This window comes from Lepisosteus oculatus, chromosome 20 (genome assembly GCF_040954835.1).
Source record: "Lepisosteus oculatus isolate fLepOcu1 chromosome 20, fLepOcu1.hap2, whole genome shotgun sequence".
NCBI lineage: Eukaryota > Metazoa > Chordata > Actinopteri > Semionotiformes > Lepisosteidae > Lepisosteus > Lepisosteus oculatus.
Window position 1 is genome coordinate 12,360,506 of NC_090715.1, and position 19,467 is coordinate 12,379,972.

Genomic DNA, 19,467 nt, shown 5'->3' on the forward strand with positions numbered 1-19,467 from the left:
AGTGTTTGCTGATGGCTGAAACCTGAGGAACTGTAGGTGTAACATGTTTTTTTTCTCATGACAGGCACATTACGCTCACAAGAAAGTTCTTACAGGAAAACAGCAAATGGTGTGTATCAGTGGACTTCTTGATCATCATGGTTGCCAAACCAGTGTTATCCTCAGCAAACTTGCTGACTCAATAGGGGCTGTGCTTCTTTGTGTCTAGGTACTGTACATCGTTATGCAGCTGTACTGTGAAACCAACGCCCTTTCTTTCTCTGTGCGTCTTTCGACCTGCTTCTGCTGATAATACCCCAGTACGCATGTGTAATTTATTAACAATATATTCAATATGTTCACATGCATTTTTTAGAAAGGGTTTCAGTACTCCTGGGAATTAGGCGTGTAAAATTGTGCTGAGTTGATTGGGGAAACCAAGGGGGAATGAGGAAGCGTGGTGGACTTAAAACACTTAGAGTCGTTAAAAGTAAAGTAAAATACTGTAAAAGGTATACTGCTCATATGGATCATGGAAAAACATGCTAATGTCTAGTTCCATTTCTTGTAGAACTTGAAGATACAGTGCACTATTGGGTATCTATGAGCCTGTGGACAGTCCACAGCTCTAAATTGTTTGTATATGGGACCGGTCACTATAAAAGTGCTTCACAGTAACACCATTATCCTGTGACTGGTTATGGATACGGACCGGGTCGGAGTCCTCAGGTTATCTCACTCCACAATAGCTAGATTAAGGGAACTAGATTCTATAATTGAGCCAGGAAGAGGTTGCGTTTCTTTTTTCATCTTGAAACTGATCTGGGTAGGGAATTTGGACCAGATTTGATTAAGGTAATCAGAACATTGCACAACAACTAGTAGCTCATGGGATGAAACCTAAGAGCTGGAGTGAATTCTTATGCTGTTACAGCTAATTGTTTTTGAAGGCTGATAGGAAAGTTTGACTTCATTTTTTTCTGATCTACATTAACTGAAGGCTGTTGTATTTTGCTTCTCTACAAGAAAAATACAAATGTTTTTTTTTAACTTTAGATTATGCAGTTCATTTTGAAAGTTCAAAACCATTAATTCTTCATATTACCTCTACGACCCCTATAAAACTAGGAAACAATAGCATTACAAATGAGAAAAGGTTATTAGGCTCATTTTGCTGGGTCAGTAGTTTAGTATGTACCTTAATCTAATTTTTTCAGTTGTCGAAATCTAAATTGTTGCTATAGTTTAGGAAGAGCAAAGGTCCTAAAACTGATCCCTGTTGAACACCACTATCATCATTCTCTCAATTAGAACCTATGTTCATGATGATTAGCAGTATTCCTATTTAAGGAGTTCTCAATCTGCATTAATATATTGCCTTACGTTAGGGTCACAGCATCTTACAGAACAGTTATTATGGAATGGAGGGGAACTGCATCGCTTACTGAATGACCCACAAGCTTGCAGTCACATGACATGGATTACAGCAACGTGAGGAATCCGTGGCCAACTCAAGCCTGCCTGACCCCGGCTGTGTATTGTCAATTGTGACTTTGCCTTTATGGGCATTGGAGTTCCGGTTGGATAATGGTTTAGCCCAGGTTTAAACTAGCAAGGCCAGAACCACATGGGACCAGTCTGCACTCCAAATGAGTGCTGTTCCATGCTGGGATAATCATTATCATATACATATGTGCATATTCGCTGGTTTTAGTTTGAATAACGCTGCAGAGGGCACCAGGAGTGACAAAAGTGTTTCGTAACAAAAACAGGGTTTACTTTTCTCTGCAGCCAGTCCCCCTAATAATGAATACCTGTGTCTGCAGCATGCATGACCTCATGTGCTTTTATGCGTCACAGGAAAAAACTTTTAGATTATTGTATGCGTCTCTGTGTAAGCAAATATTTTAAAACCTAGTAAAAATATACCATAGAAAAAGCAGGGCCTGTGATATGATAGTGCATGATGGACTAACAGGAGGAACTTCCTTATTTCCATTCCTTTCATGACGTCGTGTCTCTTAAAGACTGAAACAATAAATCAAACAGATTTTATTTTATTACTTTTAACCTGTACAGGTCAAAATTGTTAAAATCACAGTAAATGCCTGAATGACATCGCACTGCCTCAGAAATGGAAATATTGAGTATTGGTGTGCTTGTTTTTCACATCACAGAGTCTGTTTTACAAAGTCTCCACAGGCCTTTTGATAGCTGTATCCAGACCTGAGATAAGTCTATGCAGAAGTTCTAACAGCCGTTCTCTTCTCCATCAGAATTGCTTTTTGTGTTAGAACGAATTTCAGTGTTCTGTGAGAAGGTCCTTCACTCAATTTTGAAATATGTTTTAAGCAGTACCTTGCTCATCTTGGAAGTTAGTCAGATGGATCTACGCGAGAAAATGATGCTATTTAATAATCAGCTCTCTTGGCGTTTTAATAGTTTTTGCAATACCACTTCTTAGCTGACATTTTGTGGAGAGCAATCCTGATGACATTGCAAAACATTTTAAAAGACAAGGATCTCACTAGATGTTACTGCCTTTTGTGTCAGGCAGGTTCCGTGCCTCTTTGATGTGCAAGAGCTGATTTTTAAAACATGCATTAAGTTGTACTATGTATTAATAAAAACCTGAGTATTGAGCTTCAGCCTTTTTAAATGAATGAAGTCATGCAACAGGCTCTTTTAATGTTATGTCTGCGGCAAAATTGCTCAGTTGCTATCAACTGGCAATAGTTATTTTCAGTATTTTTTAAAGAGCAATAAATGTTAGCACTGGCATGCTCATAATATTAAGATGTGTTTAATTTAAAGTCCACCAAAACCAGGCTTTTCAAAATAATTTCTCAACATTATATTTAGAATTGTACTAATAAAAACATTGAAAGAAGAAACCTTTATAGAAGCTGTAGCCAAACTTTTAGCTTTATTGCTTTTGCAAATATAACTATGTAAAATGAAGATGTTGTAAGATCAAATTGACCACAAAATCAAAACATCTTGAAGAATTAATGTGGAGGAGAGGGAAGGATCGGGTTGAACACTGCTAGGCTTATAAACTGCAGGAGATAATATGGGCAGTAGAGTTCCTTAGTCATGATGTAACACTGAGCTTTGTAATGTGAAGTAGTCGTGATTTTCTAGAGCCTGGTGCCAGTTCACTAGAGCTTAAGAGTGGAAATAAAACATTGAGGCAATGCTGCTGTCAGCTGTGAGGAGTCTTTTGTTCCAGGTGATAGATCTAGCATGTAAAAACGAGTCAGAGATGACCTGCTGGTCAAACTATTCTGTTTGCTGAAAATCATGGTCAATTTTAAAAAAGAAAATTTTGGGAAGTGCTGAAAATAGGGTATTGGACATGTTAAGCTCCATGTCTTGTTTGGTTCCCAGAGAGCTCTTTACAACCCACTTTGATTTTTGATCTTTTGTATAGTCTTACTTTGTAACCAATTCTTAAATATATTCAGAATCAGATTCACTTTAAGGATTTGATCCTTGTTAATTACTTGCACCACAACTACAAAACTGGTGAAGTAGGATATAGTAGTTAAATATATAGTTATACAGTTAAAGCAATCCTTTGAACTGATTTTTACAATTAATTTATTATTACTTGAGCAGACATAGAAATGTCTTAACAGCTGAGATCCTGAAGTTTGGCTTCAGAAGCACTCTTGCACTCCTAGATATTCCCTTGCTACATGCATTAGCGGAGACTGAATTTGACAGCCCTCACATTGCATTCTAATCACAAAGGTATTTTATAGTAAATCAGCCTATCCATTTCTCCATCCGTGGCTCCTGCGAACTTCTGCAGTCAATAAAGACCTCAGAGCTATAAAGTGGCAAAACACAGCCGTGGGTCACAGCACAAGTTATGTACCTTACATTCAGCGTAACACTTTGCCACATTAAGAGCAGGAAGAAGCTGTTGTTAGGCTGTGGTCCAGAAATGTGTTTCTAATAAGGTGCAGTGGCTGTTCTCATTATCCTCAGTGTGTTCTCAGCAAGTCGGCGATAAGATCTGACTATACCAGACTGCTCAGGAATATATTGAGCTCACATTAGCACCTTCTTGGTGCCAGCCTGACGTTTCTGGAGACACTTGTCCTCAGGGTGGCTCAGATCATCAGTCCTCCTAGCGAGTAAGCTGAGTTCAGGAGGCATTGGGAAACACTTGTTGAATTTATTCAGGAAGTAAATAAGGTAAATCAAACATTTGCTTCTTTCATGTATTAGAATGGACTCCTTTTTCCTTGGAATGTATAACCTTCTCTTATTTTTTTGATTCAAGAGTTTCTGCATAAATTTAAAAACAATGGTCAATGTCACTTTTTAGCTGGCTGCCTTTTTTCTGTACATCAAAGACAGTCCTGCAGTTTGCGTTTCCCTGTTCTGCAGTTTAACCTGAAAACAAACGTCTTTCTATGAAATTGCATACTTTGGAACTGTAGCACATTGGGCTTTGAGAGTATTCTGCAAAATGCAATTGGCCTGGGCTGAAGCAATATTGATAGAGTAATTAAGTGAGTCAGCCAGTTGAAACCAGTTCAGTGTCTGCCAAGATAATTATTTAGCCACAGTGACAAACCACTGCGCCAAATTTATCTCCACAGCCCTGCCATAGAAAAAGCAGTCTGGACAAATAAATGACAGCACTGCTCCAACAAAGCATTTTAAAAATGGGTCAGTGCTGACCTCCAGATTTTAGGCTGTGTTTCTTCTGTTTTTGTCATCTCTTCCCATCTCAACAAAAATGAATTGGATAACAAAGTGCATCCAATGTGTAACACTTCTAATCGGATCAAATCATGTGTCTGTGAAGGATCTTCTTTTTGTCTAAAGTCACTCTCAGTGGACAGGGACATTTTCTCAGAATTGGGGTTTATTGTGAAAAAAGGTCACAGAAGTGGCTCTGGCCAGGCAGCAGCCTGGAGTATGCCAGTGAATACAAGCCAATGTCTGGAAAAGTGGACTTACTCTGGATTTGTAGCTAGGTTTGAAAATGCTCCAGGATTTAATAACCAAGAATATCCCGGGCAACTCTCTCACACAGGTGTAACCATGTGGTGATGTGTGCTTTTTACTGGTGCTGTCCATTGTATTTGTATATTTGCATGTCATTAATGGAAACAACAGCACAGTTAATATTAAAACACTGTGAGGACCGAGTATAATTTAATCTTGTATCTGTTTAAGTTCTGAACTAAACTTTGTTGCAGAAGGCTCTTATTGTAATGTGTGCCATCTACATTGCACCCCTTGTGTTTAGCACGGATGTGGGCTTGATGTGAACACTTTGTTGGTGGACATGGAGTTGGGAGAGACACAGGGAGGCTGCACTAGCCCCTAGGGTCACAGACAGGCGTGTGAGTTTGGCGGGGGAGAGGCAGAAGGAGAGGTCAGGGCTTCAGCAGACCTCGCAGGTCAGTGTGGCAGGGGTCAGATGACCTCTTTAACACGCTGAAAAGCAAAAACTTCCATTTCTGTTTGCTTTTTGTTTGTTCTTTTGGTTAAAGAAGATAGCATTCTTTCTGCAAAGGTGTAGGACTCCACACCAAAGGGAAATATTCCTCAATGTCTGCACACCAGCATAATAATCTACAAGAATAATTGTTTTGTGATATTGCCCTCAAATTGTACACATGGTGGTGCCTGTTTTCTAGCATTAATGCATCAACGCTAATAGCGTTGCCTCGCTGAACTGTGCATTCTCTTGCAAGAAGCTGAAACGATTTTGGAGAAACCAAATGAGAACATCTGGAAAATAAATGCAGTATGGAAAACTAGAGCCTGACACTTAATCTGAAAGTAATTATATGTTTTATGTAATTATGCCATTATTTAACTGTCCTGTTTCCCCCACAAAGACATTCCCCCAGCCCTCTGCTTGAGCGGCTATGGCAGGCCAAGCATGCCGTGCTGGGAGTGAGCTGGGCCTGTCACGACAGCTTGTCACAATGTGACAAGACTGGGGGGAAAACATAGCACCGCTCGTCAGTTTTGCAGCCATCTTTGTCAGGAGTCATTCCTAGAAAATTAAAGATAAGCTCTTCCATTTTCTGCTCACCATATCCAATTCAGGGTTGTAGGGGAGCCAAAACCTATCCCAGCAAGCACAGGGCGCGAGGCAAGGTCCTTTGTTGGGCACACACGGATACAAGCACGCACACACTCACACCAGGGCCAGTTTTCCCAGAAGCCAACTGACCTACACAGTTTTCCTTGGAACTGTGGGAGGAAACTGGTGCACTTGGAAGAAATCCACGTGATCTCAAGGAGAACATGCAAACTCCACGCAGATAGCACTCCATGTCCAGAACTGAGCCCAGGGCTCCAGTGCTGTGAAGCAACAATGCTAACCCCTATTCCTTTTCTTTCAAATGTTAAAGAAAGTAACAAACCATATAAAGCTGGTTTTACTCTTTCATTTCCAGTGAGGGTTGTGCTTGAGGAACAAGAATTAAGTTACTTAAAAAGGAAAGGTACCCAACATTATTTAATATTATATCAGTTCAGAAAACAGCTACTGAAATTTATTCTCCAGTCTTTAGAAGTGTGTTCACAAATACTAGGTATTTCTTTACCTTTTTGAATGCTCACGGTAAAGTGCCTTATCTGGACAGTGGAAATGGCGTTGTGTGCGCGGTGTGCTTTCAGACACAGTGGTACTGTGTGAGTGTGTTTGTGTGAGCAAAAGGAAAAGTGCACTTGGAGTTTGTCCACAACCTCAGCCGTGCCATTAAAAAAACTTTGTACCTCCAGAATCCACTGAAAGAAGCTTTCTTTCTCAATCCAAGCATCGAGTTATGGCCACTTTCTCTTTTCTCCAGGCTGTATGAATTGTGTGTTCTTACAAGCCAACATTTGTGTATACAGAAAAAAAAGCCCAGAGGTGAGGCTTTAACACTGCACCGTCTGTTAGTCAGAGGAAGCCGTGCAGAGCTCGGCTGGTGAAATTTGGCAGCACAAACGCACCTTTTCTACGTCAAAAAATAGCCTTTCAGAAAATCACATAATTTTCGCAAATTTGATTGCAGATCTCTCACAGCATTAATCAACAGCAGACTTTTTCTTGAAAATAATTTGTAAGCCTCAGCATTACATTTAGATTATATATATTAAAATGTCCAGGCACTATTTCCTTTTGTAGTATTTCTTTTGAAATGACCAGAAAAATATACTTGCAGAACTGCCAACAGTTTTACAGTTTACTCACTCAAATTCAGTGGAAGAAGAATAACCTTTTCTGTAGACTCTTGCATTTATCCTGCATAATTATTTCTAAAACACCCGTATAACAAATTACAGTATCTTGTTTGATTACAGTATATTGATTTCTAGGACAGCCTCTCCAAGTTTGAAGTTGAATCATCCAAGCTACCCCTGACTCTCAGTATCTCAGTATTGCACATTTTCATTCTTCCTGCAACAAATAATTTTGAATTTCAGGATACATTTGAAATACAAAACACCCGGGATGCATTGCTTTAAAGTTGCAATTTCTTAGCTAGATATATATAGACCATGTATAATCTAATACAAGACCCCTTAGTCTGTTCCATTTCACGATTTGTGTACAGTTGACTTAAATCTAATGAACATATCTTAGAAAACAGATGAATGAGTTAATTGAGGAGGTGACCGTATTCAGGGAAGAGATTTGCTGAGGTAATGTTTGTGACTTCTGCTATTCCTTTTTGGCTGGAAGTTCATACTGCACACCCGGGTCAGAAACAAGACAAACATCTTGTTTGTAGGGATGAAAAAAATCAATCCAAGGGTTCCCTGCATCACTTATTGCATTGACTGCAGACTGCAAAGCTTTGTGCTTTTTTCAGTAACATGTTAGGAAGTAATCACTTTAGAATAAATGATGATTTAGATGAGACTTTCAGTCTTGATGTGTACATTGGACATGGCTTTCCGGGGAACCCAGCACTGTGCTAAAACATTGCACATCATGAGCCTTCAGCTCAGTCCTCAAAATCCCCAGACAACCACTACATCACATAGTTCTGAAAATGTGCAACATGTTAATTGGAATTAAGTAAACCCGTGTTAAATTCAGATTTGGAATAATCTGAATACTTTTTCCATACTATGGGTCGCTTAATTAATCTAATTGCTTGATTATTGATTGATTCATCATTATGACTTGCAAGTGTTTCCAGTCTTTAGGAAAGGGCAATATAGGGTGACATACAGTATAACACTGGCCGGGAGAGGACTGCTATAGATTTTCGTTATTTGTATCAATAATCCATAGATGCATTCAAATAGAATTGTAAAGGAATAGGTTCTGTTTAAAATCACAAAGGAAAAGAGTTTTGATGCAAAATAACTAACTTCATTGCTTGGCTCTCCTCCTCCCCGATAGTTGGTGTGTGGCAAGTGTGCCGGCACAGTCTGGCTGCTGTCGCATCACCCAAGTCGGCTTCAGGACAGAATGTGATGTGTGAGGTTAACTACCACAGGGGAGTGAATTATGAGAAAAGGCATTTTGCTTCTGCCCTTCTCTCCCTGCGACTGTAGTTTCGTGATCTTGACGTGACAGGCCTTTGTGTTAGTGTGTGAAGCCTCAGCTGTACTGCCCGTTCAGACCCGTTAACATGATCTGGACAGTGGGGCAAATGTGGTAGAAGCTGAAAGTACCGTGTGTTCAATGCACCAGCCAATGTCTGCTTCCTGGAGTGTGGAGTCACTGAAACCAGTCCAGCCCACTGCTGTGTGCGAGAGGATCATCTTAAATCAGGTGCTCAAACAAAGCTATTCTGCTATTGTCTGATAATGTGAGATTGCACAGCTCATGGGCAGCTCAGAACATAAAAATAACGATCTGAAACACCCTTGTAGTGCTATCCTGCAATCCACTGACAAATCCAAGTGATGCTCATCTCCTTAGACATTAGTTGGTGTTTGAAAAGGTTGCCATGAAAAAACTTTCCCAGGCCCACTGATGTGGCTTCTGTATGGTGAACTGTGGCCTTGGACAAAGATAAACATTTTGGGCAGCTGCACACATAGTGTCAGTATGTTCTTGGACCTCAGTGTGCTGTACTCATGCCAGTAGGGTTTAATTGCCCTGGTGTGAATTGGAGTGTAGAGACAGTAGTTCCCAGTCTGGGTGGCAATCCTAGGAGGTCCTCACCACATCTGGAAACGCATCATTTCAGGAGGCAAAAATGTGTCCTCTTTTGCAAAAATAAATGGAAAGGCTTAAAAAGACAATGTTTACTCATAAGAAAGAAACAATTATTTCATTAAATTGATCTAGCTTTTTTGGATAACAGTCATGTGGAAGTTTGGAAACAGAAGGCCAAATTATATACTGAATGAAACATACTGTGTGCTTGAGTACATCCAGACATTAGTACATTCCTTTTTTTCCCCCATTTATTTAACAATGTGTGTGTTGTAAATGGTTTGTTTAAGGTGTGAAGTTTCTCTACATCCCAGCAGGTATTTGGGTTAAAAATTCCAGCTGTTTTATTACCTGCCTTTATCATTATTGTGAACAGCAGGAGATGTGCAGACAACATGAGGTATTTCCCTTTCATGAAAAGACTTTTATAAGCCTGTGTTTGCTGTTTTATTTTTCATAAAACCTAATTAAGAAACAGCCTCTATGGCCTGCAGCCAGTCAGTATGAAAATGTACTGGTTTTGTTGTGTTGCAGCGGAAGACTGTGATGTCCTGTCTTCCTGAGAAACCAAACCACTCTGAAACCATAAGACTGTAGTCAAAGAACCCACAAGTTTAAATAAGAGCTCTCTGTAATGATTTATACACTGTTCCATTCAAAGGTATGGAATACTGAATCCTTTTAGCCTGGAACAGAGAAGATTATGTGGAGGCTTGATAGCAGTATTCCAGATCCTGAAAGCCCTTGGCCAAGTTAGCTCTGGGAACAGAAGACAATTCTTTACATAGGGGGTTAGAATATCTGAAATTAACTCCCTGAGCTGTTATTGAAGCGGACTCTGTGGGACCCTTTAAGAAACAGCTTGATGGAAGTCTTGGATCATTAAGCTTCTTTCAACTAGATGAGTAAGATGGGTTGAATAGACTCCTTTCGTTTGCTTTTATGTCCGTATGGACTGAGATGCTGAAAGAACGGACAGTTTGGATAGGAAAAAGCAGAGCAAAACGTTTCAGAAGAGCCAGAAACGTTAAGCGTTGCCCAACAGACAGATCTGACATGGGTGAAAGATTTCTAGGCTTTTTGTTGTCTTTTCAAAGGACCATTTAAAGATCCTGACATATTTCCTGAGTCCTCTGTGTGTGTGTGCGCTAGGCCGAGATGTGGTTTAGGGTGACAGGTTTTTGGTGGGTACTCAGTGAGTTTTTAAGGAATGTTCTTTGGTAGTCTTCTTAAGCACATTCACGGCTGCAGTCCCCTCTGAAATCATTAATTCGCCTTCCCTGCATTAGTGATTAATATAAACAGAAGCCCCAGTGCCAAAAATGTAGATGAGCTATAATGAATCTAATTTCCTTCCTATTACCATTTTTTCTTTAACAGCAGGCTGTCTGGAAAAAAGGTAATGTGATAATTTTTGGAGCATATAGCTCCTAATTGGTAACAGACTTAAACCCCAGAGACTACCTCACACCACCTTGTTGTAATAAATGTTATGTTGCCAGGTCTGAACTTCAAAACCTTTTTTTCATTTTGCTTTGCTAATGTAACATTCTGCCCAAATATTCTACCTTGTTTAGATGTGTTATCAAAGTTACTCACTCAGGCCCACGTGAGTAAAGAAAACACCTGCCCTACACATGTCAAGTGTGGGATCTACTCATGACCCTGATCACAGAAAACTACTGCTTTAAAATCTTACTCTTTAATAGTCTAATAAACTAAAAAATACACATGAAACCGGTTTGGACATTTGTGCACTGCTAAGTGTTGTCTCAGTGGCTCTTGTGTGCTGATGTGCGAATGCAGTAATAGCTGTTTTCCACAGGTCCTGTGTGTAAAAGTACCTGACTAAAGCCACTGTATCTCTCGGTGTTGTATCTGCACTGTGCTTAAACATTAACCTGGAAAAAAGTTTTTTTTTTAAACTTATTTTGTAATGTTGCACCTGACCTCTACTACAGGGCTGCTTGGGTATAGCACAAAATTTAAAGACATTTCCTTCCAGCAAAAAAAGGCATGACAATGGGGTAGATCTTCATTGGTATTTTTAAAGGAAATCCAGCCATTTTTCTTTAGTCGTACTTATCTTGTGCTCAGTCGGTCACTAGTACAAGCATATAATTCAGACGTGTTTAATGTTTAACAGAGTCTTAGAGGCAGACTTATAAAAGTTATACGACCCTATAATTATTGTCACATTGTGGATGTATAATCAAGCCATGATTTGCATGAGTAACAACTCTACAGTTTAGCTTTAGTGTATTGTATCTTGGGCGTATCTAATACAACTACAAGAACTCAGAAGATATTCTGTAAATCTAGTTTATCATATAATTGCATGATTTAGGTTTCCTTTCATTGATTGCAGAACCACATATGTCTGCATTTTAAGAGTTTTAAAACTTTTTTTTTCTTTTCAGCGTGGAATTAAACAATACATATCCTTTAGCAGATGTATTGCTTGTTCCATCAGTATATGTTGCTTTGTATTGTGATTTAAAAATCCAAATGGGCAGAACCATTAAAATGTGACTTTCTGGGGGGGGAGGGTGCTGGGTTCTCTCCTCACCTGATTTGCACAGAGGGACTGTTGAACCTTTTTCTGCTCTGTGGGATCACCACCAGTGTTCTCTGCCCACATTGCGTTATAAGCGAGTTTCTTTTCTTTTCCTCATTATTAATACTTTCTCCACCTTTCTTTTACTAGCTCAGCTCCATTTGTCTTGCATCATTCTTCTATTTCTTTGTCCTGAAAGAATCCTGCGGTATCAGTCCCAGCATCGTGGCTGGGGAATGTATACTGGACTCTGAAATCTCCGTGTGAAGACAAGTTATCGGTCTGTAATGTTTCTGAACATACTGTAGTGCAAAGGGCACTTATATCTTTGTTGATTTTGAGCGGCACTTACAGTATACTGTATCCTTTGTAATAACATAACTGTCTGTGAGGCTAAAAGGATTTGGTTTTCTCCCTCCTAACTGCCTGCCCCCTCCTCTTCTTTCCAGCTGGGAGCAGCGTGTCCTCCCCAATGGCAGGATCTACTACGTCGATCACAACACCAAGACCACGACCTGGGAGAGGCCACTGCCACCAGGGTGAGTCATGCCAATGGACGCCATGATCAAGTCCCCCTTGCCAGCACGTCTGTGAATGAGTTATCATGTGATAAATGTTTAAGACGGGCTTTGCATGATAAATTATTACATACTGTAGGCCTCATCACATACCAGTGTCAAAATACTTTAATTCTGTGTGTGGTCCTGCATTGGATACTAATGCTGCACTGATGTAGAGTAAGTTAATCCCATTGGAATGTGTAGTTACTGATCACAATTACGTTTCTGCTATGCGCAAAGTAAAATAAGCATGATGTTCTACAGTTTTCTTAATAGAATAGTATAAAATCTGACCTGGCAGTATTAGAAAACAAATAAAATGAATGTGCTCTTTTGATTTTTAACTGTGTACTCTAGTTTATGGCAAATACTGATAAATACTATTGATAGACACTGCTTAAACACATTTAATTCAGGTTTTGTGATACATTAATACAGTATGTTCTGCCTTTTTAAAAGATAGCTCAAACAAATGTCGTTAAGCCCAACTTTTTTATTGTAGGCAAAAGTTCAGCATCATTAGGCCAGTTTTAAATTAAATGATGATAATGTGGTAGTAATAAAAATTGTAACGATACTTTATTATCATTGACAAAACTATACTGACCCAATGTCTTATTCACTGAATGAAATTAGTTCTAAAGGAGACATTTCCTGTCTAAAATTAGGAAGAGACTCAACCCTTGTGTTCTGGGCTCCTAGAGTCTCTGTTGGTTTTTAGTTAGTCCTCTGGTCTGATTATTTTAACACAGATGGGGTTTTAGTCTACAAGAAATCATTCATCAGGTCCCGAGAAGGCCAAAACTGTCCCTTGGTTGACCCTTGGTGTCTGCTATTTGTCTGCACTGAGGTAGTAGAAACCATAAAGATACTACATGTTGTGCTCATGTATCAAATTGTGTATCATGTGCATATAATAGAACAGTAACAGAAAGGAATGTGAAGTGATTTTTCCTCTGAGGTCCTGCACAGCACATTGTGCTGTAATCTGCACAATAAAGCCGTCTGCTTGAGCTGGCAGCAGCAGTGCAGGGTGAGAACTGTGTTTTTGTGTCAGTGAGAGAGGAGAGGGTGAACAAAAAAATCTGTTCTGGGTTTTTAACCGCTTACAGAAAAATTCCCTGCATACTTTTCCTGTGTTCCAACAGCTTTGAAAATACCTGATTTCCAACCCAAGGCCTTTTATAGACAATGTTATTTTGGCTGGATCTAGGTGCTTCTGGTCCTGCCCTATTGCGTAGGATGTTCAGAGAAGACTCAGACTTGCACACTCAGACTTGTGCAATTGAAGGAACAGCCCTGGAGAAGAACAAGATGTCCAGCATAAGTGAAAAAAGATAACCCACTGAACTCCAGAAATGGACTTAGATTGATGACTGTTATTCCTGGTTTGAAACTACTCAGACCACAAAGTCCACAGAAATTAAATCGCAACTGTGACCTCCATCCCTCTTGAATAACACATTTAACAAAAATGGCTCCCTTGTTTTCTCAACACGTCTTTCTAATGCTCCGGCTTTACGAGAGGCAATTTTATGGTTGTGGCTTTAATTGTAATCTTCTGTTTGTTGAAAGTTTTCACTTAAAAAGGAAAGCAGTAAGACGTCTCCTCCTTGCAGCTGTCTGTCATTATGAGAGGGACCCGAGTCTATTTACAGTATATTCTCCAACATTGACTTCTGAGCAGCAGAACTTTACCTGTGCCAAAATGGTGTTTGTGTGTGTTGGAATTGCACACACACCACTGATCCACATTAACAGAAACGCGCTTCAAAAGCTGGGCAACCTAAACTCCTAGCCTCCTCAGCTCCTCAGTTAAAGGGGCCGGCATGCTGTCTGACTTTCTTGCAGTGTGGCGTGTGCGGTTTGTACAGTATGTCAGAATACTACTGGCCAACGAGTGGCCCTTGGAAACATAAGGGATTTCAAACAGGAAACAGATTCTCCATTTTGCAAAGACTAGAGATTTTTTTAAATTATTGGCCAATTAAGAAATAAGAAAGGATCTAATGGCCTTGCCGTTTCCTGCTGCTTTCTTTGCTGGGGGGCACTGTGGCCCTTCAGTTAGACTCAGGCCCCAGCTGTGGCCTCCACTGCCTGGAAAATACCTCGGTTTCTCTTTAATCAAAATGGTTATGTACTGTAGATCTCTTTTCTGTCTTGTCATTTGAAAATAGAATCTTGATTTAGATTGTTGTAGTAATCTATAAAATAAAATTCTGTTCAAGGCTATTAAATAATTTATTTTTCCGATGTCCTTTAATAACAGTTTATAAACACATTTATTATTGATATCAGATTGGCTTTACTTAACATTGTTATCCTACAGCATATTCTGTTGGTAGTATGGTTAGTATATTACTGTATTAACAATCAAATGACTTAGCTCACATCTAGAGGACTAATTGTTTGGACAGTGTCTGTAACCCCTTCCTACTACAAATGAACTGCTGTCAAATAACATGTTTTGAGGGAGTATTGCTAATTAGAGCAGACCAGGAGGAGAAATAAAATGGGACAGACAAATGTATTCTAGATGGAATTAGTTTGAAGTGTAACTTGCTTGTTGGCCAGACACATTTGTAATCTTTTGCCAAAAAAAAAAGAGGAAATTACTAATCGTCTTGAAGTTTCATTTGAAGCCCAGAGAAGCACAGCCCTTCCAGACACACAATCCCCGTGCTCCAGCTCTCTTGAGGCTTGGGGGTGTGTGGATTTTTTGACAGATCAGGCCAGGGGAGCTGGATTTCTGTCCCCCCGGCTCTGCTGGTGGCGGAGGCGGTGCGTGGTGGGGTCTCCTCTCCTGCGCCGCGCCGCAGCAGGAAGGGATCGGCTCTGTGTCTCCGCTCACAGAGCCCTCTTAATTGGGTGAAATTGCATTGAAGGAGACCGAGAAGTTTTCCATTACCCAAGTTTTGAGCGTTAAAAAAAAAATCAAATAAGCGGTACTCCCTCTCCACACGAAATCTCACTTTTTCCACTTTGGCGCGGCCCGCCTTTGTGTTTCTGTGAAGAACAAGAAACTAAATTAAGAACCCAGAACACATAAGCCCTTCTTTTATATCAGGGAGAGAAAGATCTCTGTGTTCCTTTTTCAAGTAGTAAGAACCGCCTTGTTGTAATATTACGCTGGCTATAAACCTGGGTCTTTGTTGAAAATGAATCTTGCGGTGGAGTACACTAGGCTTCACTGTGCTAGGAAGGCCAGGTAAGCAGAAAGCAGAAAGTGTCCTGTGTTTATTTTATTATATTCTTTAATTATTTCTGCTTATTTATCACTTGGAGGAATGCTTTTACCTCCACAGTAATAAATGTCCGCATTTCCAAATGTAACAAGATATTAAATCTTAACAAGATATTAAACAACGACTGAAATGAAATCCAAATTGTTAAAAGTGCTTTTCTAGTACTGGCTTGAATAGACGTGTTGAATTCTTAAAGAGTGCAATACTCTTTAAATGCTATGCAGTGCTTTAAATCTCCTGTGGATCCTCTCTGTAAACACTCTGTATGTTGCCAGGGGCTCCTCAAGGCCTGATTATGTCCAGAAACAACCTTCATTGCAACTTGAAAACAGTGCCTCCTATCACACGATGAAGCCTGAATTTGCATACTGAATATGAATATGAAAACGAAAAGACACCACAGGCTGTTTTTTTTCCTCTCTTTTAAATAAAATAATGTAGAATGGAGACTAGGGGACCGCTTCACGTCTGAAACAGGCTTCACAGCCAGGTGGTTTCGGCCCAAACTCGGGGCATGTTGAAGGCGCATGCCCACGTCTTTTCCTCCGTCCTCAGTGGGCGCACACACCACTACTGGAGACTCTAGTGAGTCTCACGAAAACAGCAGGCGATTCCCACTCGGCTGGGTGTACAATACCATTGACCGTTCCAATGTCCGTTTTAAATGGGCTTTGGCAAAAGAAATAATGCATAAAGCAGTTTATTTAAAAATTCCCCTAGAGACAACACAGTTGTCCCACAGAATGCTTTTCTGGATGCCTTCTGAAAAATGTTTGAGGGGGTGTGCACAGTGTACCCTTAGCACAACACTTAACTACTGTACATGCGTCTCAAGTGGAAGCTATTTTGGATGATTCTGTAATTGTCTTTATTTTCCTACACACTCCATTTCATTTGTCAATGTTGCAGGAATAGTCTCACAATGTGGCAGTTAGCCTTAAGTAATCTTGCTGAAGATATTGTAATCTGGGAAATGTGAGCTTGTAAAGAAACAGAAAAGACATTTCTCATCTGTTGCTCTTTGTTGAGCATGGGGGGACTCAATGATCTCAGGATGAAGAACACACCTATGAGATACTGTTCTATAAAGTTACTTTTCCTGTTTTAATTCATAAACGCTCTCCTGTTTGGTTACTTGTGGTTATTTAATAAAAAAGGCATTTTAATTGTTTACTTTTATACAGTAGCTCACCTATTCCCAAACAGTAGTCAATTCTTTAGATCGCGTGATGCTTTAGGTTTTGGAGTCTTAGCAGTTGGGACCTTCTCTGAATGTTTAATTCTACAGTATTTTATACCATGGCTCTTAATAAAAAGCATGAAGAGCTTGGGTGGAAGAGCAGTAAGTAGCTGTCTCTCAACAGTGCCTCAGCTCCACATGGATTCAAAGGAGGCTCCATTACAAGATACTGACAATTCACTGGGGGGGGTCATGAAAAGGCCACCGTTTGTGAAAAGCGCTTCTCATTCTCAGTCGTGCTGTAAATGCACAACATCTTAATTTCCCCCTGGGCCCTGTCCATGTTTCATTGTTGATTCTGATGTAGTCCATCCATCCATTATCCAGCCACTTGGAAAATCCCACTTATCCCGGCAAGCTACGGGCGCAAGTCAGGATACATCATGGACAGGACACTAGTCCACTGCAGCGTACACACAGACATGCACGCCCACACCAGGGTCAGTTTTCCTAGAAGTCAGCTAGCCTCCCAGTATGTTTATGGATTGTGGGAAGAAACTGGTACACCTGGAGGAAACCCGTGCAAACATAGGGAGAGCATATTAACCCCACTCGGATAGCACCCCAGGGCTGGAGTTGAACTCGGGGCCCCAGTTCCGTGAGGCAACAACGTGACGCAAGCCTCTGCGCCGCTGTGCCGCCGCTGAAGTCATAAGAAGTACTCGTAGGACTGGCGATGTTCCCTGCTCGCTCGGGATCACTCGGGCAGTTGCTGATCAGTGTTGTCTTCTGTGTCTGTGGGTTTACCCCCCCCTCCTTCCACGCCGTCAGGTGGGAGAAGCGCGTGGACCAGCGGGGCAGGTTTTACTACGTGGACCACAACACCCGGACCACCACCTGGCAGCGGCCCACAGCCGAGTCGGTGCGGAACTACGAGCAGTGGCAGTCCCAGCGCAGCCAGCTGCAGGGGGCCATGCAGCAGTTCAGCCAAAGGTTCCTCTACCAGGTACGGTGTGCCCGCGGGAGGCGCCAGGGCGGCCCTGCCCTCAGACTGCCCCGGCGGGCGTTCGTCATGGCGGCGCCGTGCTGCTAGAAAACATGGGGTTTGGACTCGTGCAGTCAATCGGGATGAGAGCTCTGCAGAGGACAAAGATAAATTGTTACAAAAAGTAGAGGGAAGCTGTAGTAATAAAAATGGCTACCATCCACGTTTAAGCGCAGCAGTGACAAAATAGTTTATTTATATTAGATAACAGTAGTTTGTTCAAGGGTACGCTGATTCTTCTGGGAGTCTATATTTAATTTTTTTTTATCACTAGACCTGCCCTTTCCTTGGTTGGGTCAGTGCTGCTGGTTTTGTGAGTTTCTCTTTCACTAAGATTTTCATTCTGTGCTTACTCAGCAATGACTCTATAGACAGGAGCAATCATTTGCTCTTCTCAATATTGAAATGTCCTTTTTCCTTATTTTTTTAAAAAATCCCTTACTTAGAAAAGATTACTTTAATATCTTCACATTCCAAGCACTGCAACAACCAGGCAGTAGGTCAGTGGGGTAAGACTGTGAAATCACGTTTTCCTGTGAAAGTACAAATTAAGTAAAACATTCAGGTGAAGTCAGGTTTTTAATTCGTATGCATGTGGCTATCCACAGCCATTATGATCTTAATGTCACAATCACAACACAATATGCTATCTGACAGCGGTGTTCCACATTCAGCATTAATGTAGGCCAAGAAATCAGGCAAGTTAAGATACTGTATTAGTCTACTGCATGCTAGTCTCTGTTTTAGTGAGTATGAGCTGCCAAGTTCTAGTTTTGAGAATGACAGGACTTAACTTTAACACAGATAGGGTCTTATTTAACTAAATAAGCTAGTGTAAACTGCATCTTTGTAGAATCTTTTTTGTGTTGGTTCAGCCTTTTGGCCGATTTGGCTGTTTTGTAATGTCCAGCTGTGGGAAGTGATCTGGTTTGATACATTTCTATCAGAAGCTTCCATTTTGTACACATGGTACTTTTCCATTCTGAGTAACAAATGTTGCAAGCTAGTTGTTGCTCCCACCTAGGTAATTAAATTTGGTAAGTATTGTGTGTATATATAGAAGAAACAATTTCTGTTGACTCTTTTAGATTTAAAAAAGGTATTTCAGAACAGAAATTTAATGGGTTGGTCATAATTGTTTAAATTAGTTTGCAATTAAGCCTCCTAAAATAAGTGGACAGAGGTGTGTAAAAACTCAGTGTGGGTGTGAAGGGTGGATTGCATTGAGCACGTAGGAGGTCATGATTAGAGTTTTCTCCAAGTGCCCTTCAGTAGTACAGTAGTTCTTTTTATACACCTTACTTAAATCCAGATTTAGATCTGTTGTTCCTTCTGTGTTTTATATATTTGTTCACTTAAAGATCATCTTCACAGCTCAGCTGTTTGTTTGGTTCTGTAACTCTAACCAGGAGCATTGTGTTGTGTTCGACTTCTCTCCTACTTTTCTTCTTTTAAGTAAAGAAGTTCATTTTTCAATTTAACCCCCCTTTTTGGTTGGCCCACTGGAAGAACGCCGTCCTTAGCTACAACCCACATGTCAGACTAAGAGGAAAGAGAGTCAGTGGGTGTTCCTCAGTCTTGCCTTCTTTGAATAGCAGTGCTATATCACAATATTTGAAATTCTACCAGTCATCTCGGAGTGTTATACTTAGCTTAAATCAAAGTATTACCATCACAAGCCAGATCTAAAAAGGACTTTCATCAAACCTGAGATCAAAGGCCATGGAAATGTCCTCTTTAGGAAGTATCGCTTCCT

The 19,467-nt window shown here is 40.5% G+C and overlaps 1 protein-coding gene across 2 annotated transcripts in view; it reads left to right on the forward strand.

Annotated features, from left to right (window-relative positions):
* Positions 1-19,467, forward strand: part of wwp2 (WW domain containing E3 ubiquitin protein ligase 2) — a 117,649-nt gene that overhangs the window by 48,845 nt on the left and 49,337 nt on the right. For both annotated transcript variants that reach the window (XM_069181384.1, XM_069181385.1), the window contains exons 9-10: positions 12,131-12,220; positions 17,498-17,672. In XM_069181384.1, the coding sequence (XP_069037485.1) occupies positions 12,131-12,220; positions 17,498-17,672 (265 nt within the window). The remainder of the gene's footprint in view (positions 1-12,130; positions 12,221-17,497; positions 17,673-19,467) is intronic.